The sequence below is a fragment of the Sinocyclocheilus rhinocerous genome, unplaced genomic scaffold (genome assembly GCF_001515625.1).
Source record: "Sinocyclocheilus rhinocerous isolate Xijiao unplaced genomic scaffold, SAMN03320098_v1.1 scaffold167, whole genome shotgun sequence".
NCBI classification, from domain to species: Eukaryota; Metazoa; Chordata; class Actinopteri; order Cypriniformes; family Cyprinidae; genus Sinocyclocheilus; species Sinocyclocheilus rhinocerous.
In genome coordinates this window covers 527,959-547,054 of record NW_015634008.1, presented here as the reverse complement: position 1 = coordinate 547,054, position 19,096 = coordinate 527,959, and the positions used below count along the sequence as shown (strand labels likewise).

The 19,096-nt window shown below is 37.8% G+C and overlaps 2 protein-coding genes across 2 annotated transcripts in view; both read left to right on the top strand.

Annotated features, from left to right (window-relative positions):
* Window positions 1-10,816: 10,816 nt before the first annotated feature.
* On the top strand, window positions 10,817-11,326 carry LOC107744878 (heat shock protein beta-3-like). The gene has a single exon (XM_016558694.1). It carries the CDS (start codon window positions 10,872-10,874, stop codon window positions 11,322-11,324), a length of 453 nt encoding a protein of 150 aa, XP_016414180.1. The 5' UTR covers window positions 10,817-10,871; the 3' UTR covers window positions 11,325-11,326.
* Window positions 11,327-13,726: 2,400 nt separating this feature from the next.
* Window positions 13,727-19,096, top strand: part of LOC107744868 (sorting nexin-18-like) — a 13,078-nt gene continuing 7,708 nt past the window's right edge. Inside the window, exon 1 of the mRNA XM_016558685.1 lies at window positions 13,727-15,521. Within this exon, the coding sequence (XP_016414171.1) occupies window positions 14,060-15,521 (1,462 nt within the window). The 5' untranslated portion in view covers window positions 13,727-14,059. The remainder of the gene's footprint in view (window positions 15,522-19,096) is intronic.

Sequence of the window (19,096 nt, the reverse complement as noted above, 5' to 3'; positions counted from 1 at the left end):
GCGATTTTCAGTGCTGGAAATCCGTTTATCCTTTGTTGAAACTTCCGCGTCATCGCGGAGAGCGCGGGTCACGGTTGCTTAGCAACGGCAGACGCCACGAAAGCGCAAGCTCCCGGAAAGAAGGGAAAGAAGGAGAAAGCGGTGCGGCTGGCGTTTTCCACGCGTTTTAGGCACGACATGTGAAAGTCTGTCTAGTCTGTCTACACTGCCGTTGCATATCATTTGAACTTTGTGTCAGTACGTCATAAACGAGGCATCAGTTTACTGTCGGGGATTTGTCATGTCACGCGCCATCCAGTGTAGTCAGTCACATAGCATCACTGATTAAAATGGGTTCATTGTATTTTGTCGCGTTGCACCGTGCCGCTCGCGTCCGGTGTAGACACGGTGAGAGCCACTCAGATGTACGTGAACACTGAATTCTGTTCACTTCTGCGTCTACTTGTGCCTGAAATACTGTGCTCTGCAAGTATCCTTGTAAACACAGTTGCTTATGGCTTAGGTGAAGGTAAACAAATGAGAAAGAAAATGAATGTGTAACAGTATATTGGTTCACAGCAGTTTAATGTTCTTGTTGCTTTCTCTGTCATGAACGTTAATCAAACAAAACACAAAGAAAAATAACTTTTGTAGCTTTAACACAGATTTATTAGATTGAATTTATAGTGAAAAAATAAATAAATAAAATATTATATAAATATATCGTGATATCAATTTTGGCCATATCGTCCAGCCCTAATATATATATACAGTGTTATTTTACATTTGATTATTAATTTCTGTACCTGAATACTGTTAGACTTACCTGAAAAATATAAAGCACTGTTTATTTCATTTGTAACTTTGTTCTGTTATTTATCTATGCTTGTAATTTGTTTATTTCCTATGCTGATTTACTCGTCTACAAAATCGCCCCAATCATTGATTTTTTTCCCATATAGAGCTATTGAAGTCATCTGATTTTTTTTTCATATCGCAATATATATCGCAGAAAAAAAATATATCGCAATGGGAGTTTTTTCCAATATCGTGCAGCCTACTGTTAATGCACAATCAATGGACATAATGTGTCAATATTGACCATAAAATTGCTGCAAATATAGTGAAACTGCTGTCTATCTGATTAAACCCATTCAAACAGACTGACAGCACGGAGTTGTTTGGAACTATTGAGAGCTCCATGAACCACGTGACTGTGTGACGGCGAGATCAGAGCATGTCACAACTCTGTTTTTCAATGGCTCTGGTCAACTGGTGCATCTCTACAAATTTTGAAATCAAGCAGGAATCAAGCCTTTCCCTCAGCATTAAGACTTTCAGACACTCCAGTTTGAATAAAGAACAGGAACAGCTGTTTTCAGTGCATGGCACAAACAGAAGATTTCAAATCTGTTTATGTATGAAAGTTATGTCACGGGAGGTATTAGGTCTGATTTAATAACTTTTTGAACTGCACTGACCTGAAAAAGAATGATTGACCATGTAGCAGCAGGGTCATTCTGCCACTCAGTGGTCACTCTGAACACATACAACCGATAATAAAACTCTAAAGGGTTCATACATAAATGAGTTCATATGCATGCTGGAGGGATGAGGGAATGAAACAGAAATGAAACAGTTTTACTATCCTGTTGGACACAATTAGCGGTGTAGCCATTTTGACATTTGTAGTTCCTAATTCATAAGTTGCTTAGGATAAAATGTCTAATAAATTACTCAATGTAAATATGATTTGTGTCTTAAAGTAGATTTACAGATTAACATTGTTCCATGTTGATTAATAGTGTTAACTATTGTTAACTACAATAGTTAACAATAGTTAACTTTTTCGTTCATTAAACTAAAGCTGAAATAAAACAAATATTAGAGTAAAACTTACAAAAAAAATAGAAATGTTGCCTTGACAACTAAATAAAAATAAAAGTTGAAGCACTGAAATACATATCAAATTTACTAAAACAAACTAAAATTAATCTATTAAAATAAAAACGAATTCAATATATTAATAAATACTAAGAGTATATAAATAATACTAAAATAACACTGATCTTCTTGTTGAGGATGACATGTTCAGTTTGGTCTTTTAATGACACTGCTAGTTGAGAGAGGACAGAAAGTGATGGGAGAAGCCTGTGGAATGGGATCAGGAAATAATGCAAGTCAGGCTAGCCATTAGGCACAATAATATCCAATTATATGGATATTTATGCTAACTGATTTCTTCCCATAACACTTCTCTTGATTTTTAGACAAAAACATGATTTCCGGAGAAACCAATCTTCCCTTCAAAGAATATTCATCTTCAATAAAAACTTAATTATTCTTAGTGAAATGGAAAATACCAACCATAAGCCATACAAAATCTTCCAGACTGAAGAAACAACTGGACTCACTGAAACAACATATTGAAAGACTTTATATTTTAGTCTCTGGTACAAAACAATCATGTTGCAATCATCAGTTTCAAGCTTTTAAAAGACTTTCCCCCCTCACAGCATGGCACACCTGCATTGCAGTTCCTGCATTTCAACAAGTGAAACTTCACCGATGTACGCAATAATACGCAGCACTTACTGGGGAGATCTAAATGGGTCAGAACTAGAATTTTCCAATCCTGACTCATCTACCAGTCAACACATTTGTAATTGTTTGGCATTCAGTGTTGCCAATTTGGACTGCTTCATCAAAAGTGGCAAGAAAGAATATTCCCAGACCTCATAAAAAGCCAATTTAACCTAATCTTTGATCTAACAAACAAAATAAATGTTTTCTGTTAAAGGGATAGTCCACCCAAAAATGAAAATTCTCTCATCATTTACTCTTATGTCGTTCCAAACCTATATGACTTCCTTCTGTGCAACATAAAAGTATTTTTTGTTCATACAATGGAAGTCAGTGGGCTCCAAAACTGTTTGGTTATCAACATTCTTCAAATTATCATCTTTCCTTTTCAACAGAAAGAAGGATTAGGTTTGCAATAGAGCCCGACCAATATGGGTTTTTGAGGACCGATGCCGATAGCGATATTAGGGAGTAAAAAAGGCAGATATTCTTTATGTGTATATTATAGTACAGTACCAGTCAAAAGTTTGGACACTTTCCCATTTGTGTGTCCAAACTTTTGACTGGTACTGTACTGTAGAATGCAGTATATACATAAACAGAATATATATACACTATATATACACAAAAACATTTTTTGCAATGATCACTCAAATGTGGTGATGAAACACTTGTGTGTTTCAAGTGTGACAAAGATATGTAATGGAGGCAGGGTATTTAACAATTTAACAATAAACTTTATTATCCAAAATGAGTCTGACATCAGTGCACTGAAACAGTAAAGTTTAAGTTTATTCAACTTTATTTAAATTAAATTCCATTCAACTTTATTCCATTTAAGTTTATTTCACTTCACGCGGATTTGCGCTGGTCTTCACACACAGACGAAAATTACTAGAGAAGTGTGACATTATATACCTCTGTAAATAAATACAATTTATATTCACGTCTCGTGCACTTTAATGCCCTTTGAATGTAACATGAACGTTCCCTTCGTGCTGGAATCATGGCAGAATATCCCGTGAAGTCCACTTCGCAGGGCACTTACAGTCGAATAGAAGAAAACTCTGAAGTGACAAGAGAAACATACAAAGTGTGCAGAGCGGGGGGGGTCACGAGGAACAACATTAAGAACCGCTGCTTAATATCATTGCGTCTCACCAACTAGGTGACAACGTAGTGCTAAATCACCATTCAACAGACTCAAGCTACCACCGCACAAACTAGTTAGCAACTTACTGTTAAGACAAAGCTTGAATGCTGCTGCCTGAACAAGAGACCTCCTTACTGAAGAGAAAGGGTTGGCTGGTGTCACTATCTCACCAACGCGGCGGCGGATCTCCACCAAATTCAGGGAATCCCTTTAGCTCGAGAAGCCCTCTCGAACGCCGCCCTCCGCACATTGGTAGCTCCTCGGGATCGGTGCCCGACGGTGACTTTGACCGGCCGTAACTCCAGGACCCCGAGGGCTATCGTGAATGAACAACGTAGCAGCGCCGCATCTAATGGGTTCAACTGTATAGGCTAACAAAAGCATTCAAATGCAATCAATGACACATACATCATCGCATCTCGTGCGCCACTGATAAGGCTGCCTGACGGCTGACGCGGACCTTAAATTCGAATGCAACATTTTGCATGTTTTTTTTTTAATTCGACAAATATTCAAAATTCGAATTTTTTTTTGACAGCCCTAATCGACACGGAGGTGGTCTCATTCGAAAGGTGGCCTCGAGACGTACATTCGATTAAGCATTCGACAGGGATCCTCAAGCTGATGGGATCCCCCGAATTTGGTGCTGATCCACCGCACCGTTACGAAGATATGGCCGTTCAAATTTTCAATGGTATTCCATACACTTAAGCTTTAAAGCATTTCATCCAGATCGCCAGTAGCAAACAATGGAGCGCATTGTGCTGGACAAACTACGTTATTACACCATTTACAAGCAATTTATCTGCTTTTTATGTTCTGTAAAAAATCAGTGGCATTACGCCTGTCGCAATAATCAATATATCGACTTATCGCGCAATATATGTAATTGACCTCAATCATTTTTGGTGACACAATATTTAACCCATTATATTTACTTAAAAATTTATGTCACCATGTTTTGTACATTCCACTTGCGCCTGTGTCTTTTGCAGCTTCTCAAACATAACGTGATGTAGTCATGAGGTGCTAGTTCAAATTTTAAAAATGCTTCTACAAAAAAAAGTTTCATCTGCAGATATGGTCTTGTTTACGGATCTGTGCCTTTGTGCATACGGACATCTGACTGCTGTAGTGATTGTGCTAAATATTCTTAAAATTAAAAGTTTGTTGTCATTTGGAAGTGTGTAGGCCTTCTTGCATTATTATTCTGTTACATTATGATTATATATTCAGTGGCATAAAATGGTCTTTAAAATGACAATAATATCGCTTATCGGAATTATTTCTGGGGCAATATATCGCACAACAAAAAGTTGTTATCGTGACAGGCCTAAGTGGCATATCTGCGGTACATACGCCGATGCCGATATATCTGCGTTAGGCACATATCGGCCGATAAAATCGGCAGACTGATAAATCGGTCGGGCTCTAGTTTGCAACAAAATAAAGGTGAGTAAATTTGGACACAATTTTCATTTTTGGGTGAACTAGGCCTATCCCTTTAATATTTCCCTCAAGAAATATCTTGTTTGGCTCTTAAAGTTTAACTACATATCTGGGATTCATTTCTCTCACACAAAGCAACTTTGAGAAACTCGTATATAAACACTACAGGTGTGCAATTTTCACACACATGCTCAATAAACATACATTCTTATTATTATTATCTTATTATTCTTATTATTATCAGTGTTGAAAACAGTTGTGCTGCTTATTATTTTTATGAAAACCGTGATATATTTTTTCAGGATCCTTTGATGAATAGGAAGTTCAAAAGAACAGCATTTATTTGAAATATTTTTGTAACATTATAAATGTCTGTTATTTTTTATTTATTTAATGCCTCTTTGCTGAATAAATGTAAAGAATACTAATAATATCGGTTTTGAAACGGTAGTGTATACACCAAGGCAAGCTGTCTGACCAAGATACATGGGGTGCTTCTCATTGTTCTAATTCTGTGTTTCTCAACCATAGTCCTGGAGCTCCCCCAATTTGGAGTGAACATGGAATGAACTACTGAGCACACTGTGCAGTGTTAGGGGTGCTCAAGGACCAGGATTGGTAAACAGTGCTTCCTTATCTTGCAGCTCTGTCATCCAGCCTGTGACCTGGAAATTGACACTTTAGTCATCTAAATGCAGCAACACAAACCAGATATGCACAGTCATCAGTAAATGGCATCGCTTTAAAGTGATGCTTCAGTGAATCTTGCTTTGATTCCTCCTTCACATCTCATCCTAGCATCCTTTCCTTAAGAGGCAAATCCCAAAGAAAAGATATGAGGAAGAGACACAAGAACACACAATAGGAATGAGAAAAAACAAAGAAGTGAAGAGATGTGTGGCCAAGTATGGTGTCCCATACTCGGAATTTGTGCTCTGCATTTAACCCATCCAAGTGCACACACACAGCAGTGAGTAGTGAACAAAAGGCACGTTTCCATTACCCTTCAAATTGCGCAAATTGAAATTGTGAATTGAAAATACGCCTAATGGAAACGCGTCAATTTCGCAAAAACGCCCATATTGCAAAAATGTTTTTACGCTCGCATGAGGTGGTTTTTCAGGCAATGAGAAAAAGGAATAATTCGCAAAACTGCAATGGAAACGTTTTTTTTCGCATTTACAGGTCACATGGCGTATGTAAAAAGTCATATGATCATTCTTCAATGTACTATAACCTCCAAGAAAATATCGCCAAAGTTTTGCGCAAATCTGATATATGCAATTACTTTTAGCAGGTGCAGTTTTTCTCTTTCGGGAAAATGTACCAAAATGTTTGACTAAAAATTTATAATTAAATTATTTAAGAATTATATTTAACAAGTCTTTAGCTTCAGACCCTTATTTCATAAAAAAAGAAGAAGTTAAGATAATCAGGATTGCAAATTGTATTTTGGGTCATCATTAATAAAATGGCACCACCAATTGGTTCCCATACAGAAAGTATTTGAGGTTCATTTATACACATTTTGAATCGGTCACTGTGCAACACTGGGACTGACATGATATATTATGCCTATATTATTTTAATTGGTTTATACTGTGATTAAGTCCAGATTCAAGCTTTAGCGATGCTGTAAATATTAAGATAGAATTACAGGAAGCTCCCTGATATAAGTCTGTTTTTAGAGATTCTACAAGCATATCATCCAAAGAATTGAACTGTAAAATAATTAAAGGGTTTGGAGCGAGAGGCCTGACAACCATTTGCCACGTGGCACAATTTCAGACCAGGACTAAAATAGAAGGCATGTGATTTTCCCCTCCATTGCAGCCTCAATGAAGGTCCTACAGAAAACTAATGAGACGCAATAAAACCTGCACCCTCACAGGCACACACCACATCCACACTGGGCCACACACCTGTTGCTTTCAACTTCTTATTGTGCTGATTGCATTGAGAATTTAAGATCTACAATGAACCTGTATGAATTTCTTTCTTCTGCTGAACACAAAAGAAGATATTTTGAAGAATGTGGGTAACTAAACTTTTTTTTTTTCCCAAACTATGGAAGTCAATGGGAACCAGCAACTGTTTGATTACCCACTTTGTTCAAAATATCTGCTTTTACTTTAGCTGTTAAGAACACACTTCCTTGATTTCAAACGACGTTTGCATTTCAGAAGGGTAGACAAGAATAATTCATATTTAAACTGGGGAGTTAGTTTTGAGTTCTGAAACTTGCAATATATTTCACGACACCTTTAAAACATAAAGCATTTTCAAAAGCATAAAAAAAGACTGAATCAAAACTTTTGACGGTAGTGTATTAAAACAAACTAACTGATAGGATATTGAATAATATCTAAAACATACATAATTTATGTAAGGGTGTGACCATAATTTATGTAAGGCGATATGACCAAAATCTTATTTCATGGTATGAGAAATTTTATTTCACGATAACGATATGTGCCTCGATATAACTATTTTTATTTTATTTTTGTTATTAAAATTAAGAAAAAGAAGCAAATTACAAGCACAACAGAACAAATAAATATGAAATAAACTTTTAATTTATTTAGCTACAGTAGGCTAGGTTTATTTAACATGTAGTAAGAAATATTACAGAAATTGAATAATATGTATAAATAAAACACTGCATTGTCTTCTTCATTGTATCAATCAAACATGATTAACATTAATAAATGACAGACAGCAGCAGGTAAATAAGGCTGCTGTCCCTTTAAGACCAACTGCACTGATCCAATATACTGAAACACATCCGGTTTTCACCCAACTGTTTTACATTTATTTAACATATAACCGACTGTTTTTACTTGAATACTCCACAAGACAGGCATTATGACATAACTGTGTGCATATTTGACCATTCAAGCACAATAAAACACGAAAGAGATCTGTTTTCGCGATCGCATGCTGTCTGAGAGGGGCTTTCAGTGCGCGCGCTTCGGCTGTGTCAGTGCGAGCACCGCATTGAGTTCTTTTTCACTGCTTATTGCACTTAATAACTCTACCAAGTGCGTCCCACTCTTTATTTTCTCATTCATGCATGTTTCCTTATCACTCAAAAGGTTTATAACGTTTAAGCAGTACTGTGTTGTGTGCATACCGCGGAATACACGATATAGCAAAATCTCTAACGATTGACACTTTATTTCGTGGTAACGATATACAGTATAGCACCATACACCAAACAATAGGATTAGAGTTTAGTTTTTGTTTTGTTTTTTCTACCATATAAGATTCCCCTGTGACTTCTTATTTAAAAGCACAGAAGTTAACCTGAGGGTTAACTGCCGAAAACACCTGCCACACTACTGCCTGGAGATAAACACACACTAATATTCATCACCACAGTTTAGTATTTGCTATCAGCTCAAGAAAGCTGTCGGACATAGATTATGACTCCAGCTACTGTAATCATACATGCAAATCTACATGCAGGAACTATTGTAATGTTTGCATTGTGTAATTTGTTGAGTATGGTCACCTGTAGCTTCAGGTAGCCTGTTGCATTATTACACAACATAATTCCACCAAAATAAGTTTGGACAAACATCCAAATAACTAAAATCAAAGAAAAGGCACCAACCTGTGCATGCATAAAATGTACGACATAATATGGAGACGTCTGCTCAGCTTACCGTGTAAAAGCCAATCCTACACAGGGCTATTGAGAGCTGAATGTGTTCTGACATCGTCCCCAGCAACAGCGTTACCCCAGACAACAAACAAGCCGAGCCAGAGTAACTGGATGAGGACAAGAGGATGGCTTTGAAGAGGGAACAGAGAAAGACACTATATGAAGACAGAGATTCAATGGTTCTTCTTCAAATGAAAGGATGGAGAAAAGAGGAAACTGTTCTGTTCATTCCCATTCATAAATAAACAAGAGCTAGAGGTGGGTGAATACTCGGGGAGAGAGAGAGAGAGAGACAGAGTGACAACAACTAAAGGGGATTAGTAGAGCGCAGTCTCAAGAGATTATCAGCTCAGTGACTCGTATTGCAAAATAAAACTGCTAATTGGATTAGTTACTTTTACACACCTACACACAATGAATTATATAGAATAATTGCAAAAAAATTGTAGCCACTGTCAGAAATGTACTTAAGTTTGACTGAAATAATCACATTATATATTCTGATGAGCTATATAATAATGTAAAGATGTGTGAACAGTTCTCTCTTCCCTCTACTAACAAAGGAAGTGCTAATGAATACAATGATGATAATAGTGATAATTGTGTCTTCCTCAGTGAGAGAACAACTCAGAAAGAGAGTTAGAAAAGTACAAGTTGAAAGCTAACATTATCACAGCATGCAACTGGTGTGTCAAAATAATATGCAGTTTATTAAGGTCTCAAATGTTCAACATAAATTAGATTTTTAATCTTTTCATTCACATGAAAATTCTATTACCTATACCAGGTAATATACTTTTAGTTTTATTCAAAAAGGACACATTAAATTGATCAAAAGAGGCAGTAAAAGCGTGTTATGCATTAATATTACAAACATTTCTATTTCAAATAAATGCTGTTTATATGAACTTTGCATTCAAACAACCCTGACAAAAGTATCATGGTTTCCACAAAAATATTAACCAGAATAACATTTTTCAACCTTAGTGGTTAAGAAATATTTCTTATTATCAAATCAGCATATTAGAATGATTTCTAAAGCTTTGGATAAAAGCATATGCTAAATGAACAAACGTGAAGTGTAAACGTGGATCATTTGACACTGAAGGCTGGAGTAAAGGCTGAAACATCTTACCAACCCCAAAGTTTTGTACCCTCCCAAACAAGCATACAAATCCAAAGACATAAACAAACAGTATTCCAGGCCTACTGATGTGTTCAGCCAGTCTGAAATTTTCAGCGGACCTTTGTTACCAATTATGCAGTCTACTGTATGGCAAAACAAATTTCCAGCATCTATATATGTACTCATAATAAACATCCACAAGGTGGCAGCATTGACTTATCATTCATGTCTGTTTGTTAACTATCACACTTGACAGAACAAAAACTTTTAAGGTATGCCCTTTGTCAACATGCCAAAATCATTTGTCAATATCTTTAACCTTTAAATATCCTTTTATCCTTAAAAATAATACCAATATCCTTTAATGCTTTAAAGTAAATGTCTACAATTTTAATATATTTTAACATGCAATGTACTCGTGTGATAGCAAAGCTGAATTTTCAGCAGTCATCACTCCAGTCTTCAGGGTCACACGATCCTTCAGAGATCATTCTAAAACGCTGTTTTTTTTTTTCAGGATTCTTTGATGAATAGGAAGTTCAAAAGAACTGCATTTATTTGAAATCTTCAGTAACATTATAAATGCCATTACTGTCAATTTTGATCAGTTTATTGTGTCCTTTCTGCATAAAACTTAATGTCTCAAAAAAAATTAAAATAGTGTAGTAGTGAAAGTAGTGTAAATAGTGTATTTAACAACATTAATGTGTCATGCTTGTCGAGTATAAGCTTCCTACATAGTAATATATGACGATATCAGTTCTCTTTGCCTGCTCTAAAAATGGTCCACCCTGTCCCTGGCCCAGAAACTTAAGCAGGGGACTGTCTTTTAATAGCTTTGGTTGGTCCTACTGGCATTGCACTACTTCACATTCACTACACAAAAAGCCAAGGGAACCTCTGCGCCCAGTGTCATGGCAGGAGAGGGGATCACTATTTCCCACTGGATAGCAAGCCCTGTGCGCTACCAGGAGCACTTCAAAACCAGGAATCTCACTGAATGCACTGAAGATCATCGACTGTTTGCCCTGCCAGGACCTGAATGTCTGCCGGTTAAAATGGACACTGAAGGGAGGCAAACAGTCACTGAGGACGAGGATTCAGGAGAGCCATTATTTCAAATCCTGCTGGATGTGACTCAATTTAAACCAGAAGACATCCTCATACAGGTCTTTGAGGGGTGGCTGCTGATCAGAGGTCGGCACGGGGTGAGGATGGACGAGCATGGGTTTGTGTCGCGGAGTTTCACCAGACACTACCAACTGCCTGACCATCACCTCCAGGCGGGGGACCTCAAAGCCATGCTGTGTCGTGATGGGATACTAGTGGTGGAGACCAAGGACCGATGGGGGCCAGCGTGTGATTAGGACAACACAGTGATTTAACACCATTCATCAGGACATGAACAAACTTGGGCTGTGTTAGTTGAACATTTTTGTTGTGATCAGTTATCCGGTAAAGCAATCACATTCTTTGCTGTTGTATGACAGTTTTGCTTTGTTTTGCATGTCCCAAGATGTTTAACATTCAGCTTGATTTCCTTAGTGGCAAAAATTAAATTTTCGAGTAAATAAAAAAGACTCTCATATGTTCACATTATATAGGCCTACCCTAAATTATTTAAAATCGGCATCAAGTATGTAACAGTTCCCTTGCAGGAATGTGATTAAGCTTCATGATGACATCTCATTATGTCACTGAGCAAGCACGTTTGTCAGCATGCCAATACAATAACGCAGCGATAATGTATTAAGGATTTTTTTTTTTTGACAAACCTGTTTAGTACACAAAGCATTCACCAGCGGACATCATAATACTGTTAAAAACCGTACAAACTTATATTTATTCTTTAATTAAAGAAGATTTAATGCTGTATGTCCGTGTCATACTGCATTTTAATCGCACAGATATAAATGAATGTAGTTGACAAAGCGTCTTAAAAGTCGCTTATGAAAGAGATTCGCCTACATAGCGATGTCCGAATCGTAAACTAATTCTACTTTTGAATCGGATCTTTCAATGAATCTATTTTGGCAATGACCAATTCGTTATAGTTGATAGAACATATGAAGCAGGGATTAGAAACAAAATGTATTTCCGTTTCTGTCAGTTTTAAGCAGGAACGGTATTTTAATAAAACTGTTAAAAGGTTGTTTAAAATTTACGGAGCGCTGCGCTAATGAATATAAATGTTCAATGTCATGAAATGACACATTTTTTCAAATACAGCTGCAGGTGTTATCTGGCCATTTCATTTTACCACATTAATGTTTGTAATTTAGATAAAATTTATGTTGGTAAATTACCAACTTACCACAACATCGCCTTCTTGCAGAATCTCAACGGTCGCCACATTCAATGATGACATCTCATTATGTCACTGAGCAAGCACGTTTGTCAGCATGCCAATACAATAACGCAGCGATAATGTATTAAGGATTTTTTTTTTTTTGACAAACCTGTTTAGTACACAAAGCATTCACCAGCGGACATCATAATACTGTTAAAAACCGTACAAACTTATATTTATTCTTTAATTAAAGAAGATTTAATGCTGTATGTCCGTGTCATACTGCATTTTAATCGCACAGATATAAATGAATGTAGTTGACAAAGCGTCTTAAAAGTCGCTTATGAAAGAGATTCGCCTACATAGCGATGTCCGAATCGTAAACTAATTCTACTTTTGAATCGGATCTTTCAATGAATCTATTTTGGCAATGACCAATTCGTTATAGTTGATAGAACATATGAAGCAGGGATTAGAAACAAAATGTATTTCCGTTTCTGTCAGTTTTAAGCAGGAACGGTATTTTAATAAAACTGTTAAAAGGTTGTTTAAAATTTACGGAGCGCTGCGCTAATGAATATAAATGTTCAATGTCATGAAATGACACATTTTTTCAAATACAGCTGCAGGTGTTATCTGGCCATTTCATTTTACCACATTAATGTTTGTAATTTAGATAAAATTTATTTTGGTAAATTACCAAATTTACCACAACATCGCCTTCTTGCAGAATCTCAACGGTCGCCACATTCAGCCTGAGAAGATTAATTCCATTCACAGAAGCGCTCACGCGGGTAAATTAAACAGGAAATGGCCATGTTTACTGAGAAATGTGATTGGTTTCATTAAAAAATATATAGGAACGAAATAATTACGGTATTAACCCGTTAGCAGCAACAACAACAACAAAAAACATTTTCGGTCAGAAAAAATTAAATGAAACAAAAATGTTTTTACTTTGTTTCGAACCGTCTGAATGGAGGATTTGACTAATGGATAAGATGCTAAATTAATATCTGAGTAGTATAAATGTAATAAATATAAAACATGTAGGCTACTTGAAACATGTTTACAACTTCATTGTATGACGAAGTTGTGAAATCACATACAAAACAGATCTGGTTTTAATAACTTGCAAAACGATTTAATCCAAGAGATGAATTTTTTTATTATTTAATGTAATGCAACTCATAAATGTTTCTAAATGACATAATGTTTATTGAGCTGAATCATGGCTGCAGAACTGGGACGCATGGAGGGAAAGTGTAATGAACAGCAATATATGACTACACGTGGCATTTAATTAGGAGAATTTAATATTGTGCCGTAATGGCGTGTTTTGTTGCAAATGAATCATTAAAACAGTTCATTGTAAAGAACTGTTCAAAAGAACCGATTCTCGAAAATCAGTCACTCCTCACCATGTTAGATTTGATTCGTGCTGCCTGGTAATTAGCTCCGCCCTCGACTACCCGGACTGCTTGTGCTCGGCGCTGCCGCTGTTCAGGGTGAGCGAGTGTACGCTGCGGTCGGAGTGGGACGGGCGCACAGCAACGGGGCTCTGGAAGGTAAACTCCACAGATGAAGAAATGACTACAGCTCTGAGGTTTTTAACCAGGACAGCTGATTGATCGTCAGGTTATCGTATGACCAGTGTGAAGAGGACGCTGGAGATAGTGGGTTTACGGTTCCCTCAGCAGAAGCGCAAGTTGTTGTCAGTACTGCAGGTCAGCGAGTGAGTGAGTTTGGCTTGGAGTTAGCTAGCTGATACGCTAACCTTTTACGCTTTTAAATTCATCGCAGCTTGGAGAAATGGCTTTGCGAGCGAGAGCTCTGTATGACTTTAACTCAGAAAACCCAGGAGAGATATCGGTGAAAGAGCACGAGATTGTAACTCTGTACAGCGAACAGGACATTGAGGGCTGGCTGGAGGGGACGAACAGCAGAGGGGCGAGAGGGCTCTTGCCTGCGTCCTACGTCGAGATTTTGAGAAATGACACCGTCTCGTCTTTTAACCACAACTCTCGATATGCCAACATTCCCTCTGGTGGTTTTGACATCAAAAATCAGACTCAAGAGAGCTACAACACTGCACCAGCATCCGGCTTCACAGCCTACCCTGCACTACCTCAGCAGCAACAACAACATCCAGGGACTCCAGCCAGTGATGATGATTGGGATGATGACTGGGACGATCACTCATCTGTAGCTGATGAACCAGGGGTTGTTGGTGGAGGATATAGGAATTATGAAGGAAACGGACCCTCTGGCTACAGCATCTCCACCTCCTCCATGCCTAGAGGTGCACAGCAAGCCAAAAGTTCAGCCACAGTCAGCAGAAATCTGAACAGGTTCTCCACTTTTGTGAAGTCAGGAGGTGAGGCGTTCGTGCTGGGGGAAGCGTCCGGCTTTGTGAAGGATGGGGATAAAATCTGCGTGGTGATGGGTCAGTATGGTCCGGAGTGGCAGGAGAACCCGTACCTGTTCACTTGCAATATTGATGACCCCACCAAGCAGACGAAATTCAAAGGCATGAAAAGTTACATTTCCTACAAGCTGACGCCGACCCACACGCAGAGCCAGGTCAACAGAAGATATAAGCATTTCGATTGGCTCTACGCCAGATTGGTGGAGAAATTTCCTGTCATTTCGGTGCCACACATCCCTGAAAAACAAGCCACTGGTCGCTTCGAAGAAGACTTTATTTCGAAAAGGAGAAGAGGGCTGATATGGTGGATGAATCATATGACCAGTCACCCTGTACTAGCCCGGTGTGATGTTTTCCAGCACTTCCTCACCTGCTCCAGCATGGATGAAAAGTCTTGGAAGCAAGGGAAGCGGAAAGCCGAGAAGGACGAGATGGTCGGTGCCAACTTCTTCCTCACCATCAGCACTCCAGCAGCCCCTCTTGACCTGCAAGATGTTGAAAGCAGGATTGACGGATTCAAGGCCTTCACCAAGAAAATGGATGACAGCGTAATCCAAGTCAATGCCACGCTCAGCGAGTTCGCGAGGAAGCAGATAGCCGGGTTTAAGAAAGAGTATCAGAAAGTGGGACAGTCTTTTAAGTATCTAAGTCAAGCATTCGAGATAGACCAGCAGTCGTACTCTGTCGGTTTGAACCAAGCAATTGCATACACGGGGGAAGCCTACGAAGCTATTGGAGACTACTTTGTTGAGCAGCCTAAACAAGATGTGGACCCATTGATGGATTTGTTAGCCCTGTACCAAGGCCACCTTACCAACTACCCTGATATCATCCATGTACAGAAAGGTACGCATTTGCTTGTTTATTTGTATAATCATCATAGAAATATGCATGAAACTGTGTTTAGCCTGAGATCAGTGGGTATGAAAGAGAACAGGGTGACCTGCTCTCAGAATTGTTTGCTTTGCTTGACTGATTTGTTTGCATTGAAGTGCCACTGATGAGTTCACTGGCCATCACTGGCCTGGTTTCGTCTGACTGCTGAGTCACATGGGCTGAGCTGTTGCTGACGTGCTTTGTATTTTTCCTGTGGCTGGTAAATCAGCCACATACAATGACAAAGACTGAAACTATTGATGTACTGCATTGTTCAAGAAAGGTTGACAGGGGAGTTTCAGTACACATGCAATCATTCAGTGAATGGCATTGATTAGAGCATGGATGTTATTGTGACATATTTCTGACACTTAACAATTTATAATGTCCTTGATCCTATTACAAAGCAAGAACATTTTATTTCAAATCAAAACATGTAGGAATGCTTCATTTTTATCTAAAATCATGATGCTCCTGAATGCAAATAAGGTCCTCTGAGGGTGCAGGATGTGTAAAAATCACACCTTCAGGTGTTTGATTTACTGCTTGAATATTTATGACACTTACATTAACATTTGCAGATACATGTGAGACTTTACCATCTCAAAGCTAGAGTTCCTACTGTATGATATCATTATTTAGATAGACTTCCTTTTTTGGCTCAGTTATTTTTAAGATCGAGCCACTAGCTTGTATTGTAGGTCTCACAAAACGCATGATATCACATAGGCTAAATTTTGCAATCAAGACAATGTTCATTTTAAACAGTCATTGATTGTAAAGGGTGTTTTTATTGTCTTCTCTCAGTTTCTCTGCAGTTACATCATGCAGTAGTCAACATGATGTGAAACAAAATGAAACGGCCAAGCAAAAACCCATATCTATTATAAGAAACGTTTATTGTCACAAGCTTATGAGCCCAGAGGCAAGACTTCATTATTAACTTACTTAAAAAGATAAAGGGGAAAAAACTTTACCATTTTACCAACTTTACCATTCAAAAGTTTTGGGGTCAGTAAGTTTTTTTTTTTAAAGAAAATCAATGCTTTCTTCAGCAAGGTTGCATTCATATTTATTGTAATATTAAAATGTATTATTAAAAATGTTTTATAATATAGTGTTTATATACTCATTGTCTTGTATGTTTTTATAGAGAGTCTGACTTGAATTATAGGAAACCTTGAATTTTACAAGCTGTTTGAACAGTCCACATTTATGTGGCAACTTGTCGTAACCACAACATGAACAAATAGTGTGCTTTGTCAAAGCCCACAGAGATGTCTATGAGCTACAGGGTAAAGGTATGCATTGATTTGTCTACACCTTGTGGGAATATAGTGAATGTTTTGATCTTGTTGTTCACAAAAGCTTTAAAAAGTGGTCTAAATTTAGCTAGATTTATTTTCATGAGTCTTAAATGTGCAAACCAGATGTTTAATACAGTCTGGTGCTGTAGACACCACTGTCACTCTATTGTGTCTGCACAATGCTTTTGAAAAATAGAAATGCTGTGTCGTACTTCCAGCAGAGAGGCCTCAGTCTGTGACAGATCCAGCTGACAGTCTAGCACTCAGGTCACCTGCAGCTTGCTGAAGCCCATATGCCATACATGAGCATTTGCCAAAAATTAAATTGTATTTTTAGCCAATTCTTATTGCCATTGTCACCATATAATGTTAGAATGGAAGAAGCAGCCTTATTATAGATGAATGCTGTGAGAAATACGAATGCTATGAGAAATGACACCTTTTCTCCATTGCATCTGTGGTTTTACCCACTATTTCACAGTTAACTTGAGCAAACATCTACAGGTCTTTAAGAAACAATCTTCCAGACCTTGAATTAGTTAGTAGAAAACTATGAGCAAACCTGTCCACTTTCCATCACCTCTGTGTCATTCAAACCCCTCGAGGAGTGTGTGGGGGGGCATATAATAACTTCCTGCCTCATCTCCCCATATGCATTCAGTTATCTTTCAGAAGTAATAATGATAATTTTGTCTCTGAATTCTAGTTATATAGCTGCATTTGTTGCAGTTTCATCTTATTGTCCTTACCGCTCACATGCTGCTGTCACCCTTTTAATAAATCTCATGGCACCTCAAAAATAATGCTTAAAATACTCCTAACAACTAAACTACAACATACCTCAGTAAACAACAGATAAAGGCTTCTGATCTGTGTAACCCAATATAATCCTTTTGCCGTTTTTTGTTTTTTTTGTAAGATTATCAAATTTCGAGGCAGTCATAATGTCCATGGGGATAAATGATAGGGCTGCTTTTTTAAATAAAATAAACATGAGCACAGCATGTATTGTTTTGTGTCACTATAGAGCCTCCATTAGCAATGGAATTGAAGGTAGAGAGCCATTAGTGAACATACTGACATTGATATTAAATGGGATCCTTTTTTCCATTGCTTCTCTGTGATGTGCAGTGAAATATGTGGTTCTTTTGACAATGCGAGGAAATAATGACTCATGTGATGTGGTTATTATAGCTGGGGAGGTTAGCATTATGCATAGACCCTCAACCACCCACTGCAAGGCTAGCTACAACCTGTTGTCTGTTTTTAACACATATCCAGTGTTCAGTGTGTTGGCTGTATGTCTAGGCATTTGAGGGTATATGTCTGAAAAGACTCTCTTTTAGTGTAATTCAACTTATGTTTTCTCTCTTTCATGAAGCACAGTATTTGTTATAGTGTGCTGTATTTCTGTGTCTTCTGAAGCCGAAGATAGTTTTAGATAGTTTTAGTGTAAGACAGAAGCTTCATGCACATGCACAATCTGAGGGTCATTTTCTCCCTCAGAAAGTTTTGAATGTATCTTCCAAAAGTATTTGTATCTTTAATAATTAAGTTGCATGATTATTGTAGGTGTTTGTCTGAAGCACTGTGAAAGAAGCACCTATTTACAAGTCTAATTTGGCCAGTCCAATCAAGTCACACATTCCTCAGATAATTTTCTGTAAACGGAAAATGATGTTATTATCTACCCACCCTTTTTTGTTTGTGGAACACAAAAGGACACCTCTTTTTTTACACTACATAAATTCATAATGAGCATGATTCAAAAAATGAATAGTTCAGCCATGAATCTCTATTCACGTTCTAATTGGTTTGTTCAATTCAGTGTTCCCAGCCAATTGGATTCACATACTCTCATTACTGTTTACCTATGTAATCAGGACGTATTCAATGAATGCTGTGTCTGTGTGCTATGCATGTCTTCATATTAGCCCACCGCCTCCCCAGCACCACCTGCCTAGATCTGCTATGTGGATCTTCCTCTCTCTAGCAGCAGCATGTTTATTACTTTTAAGTTTATGATCGGAGCATTTAGAAGAAGCAAGTTGCTCTGCAGCAGCAGCAGATCTAGTCCTCCAAGACCAAATCTATGCACATTCTATTTACATTAATAAAGATCTATATTACAATCAATCCTAAGAGTTGTCATTAGGGTTGTGACGGTGAGGAAATTTTCCCACCGGTTAATCGACGTGTGACAACACCGGTAATACCGGTATCACCGCGGGGGCGGGG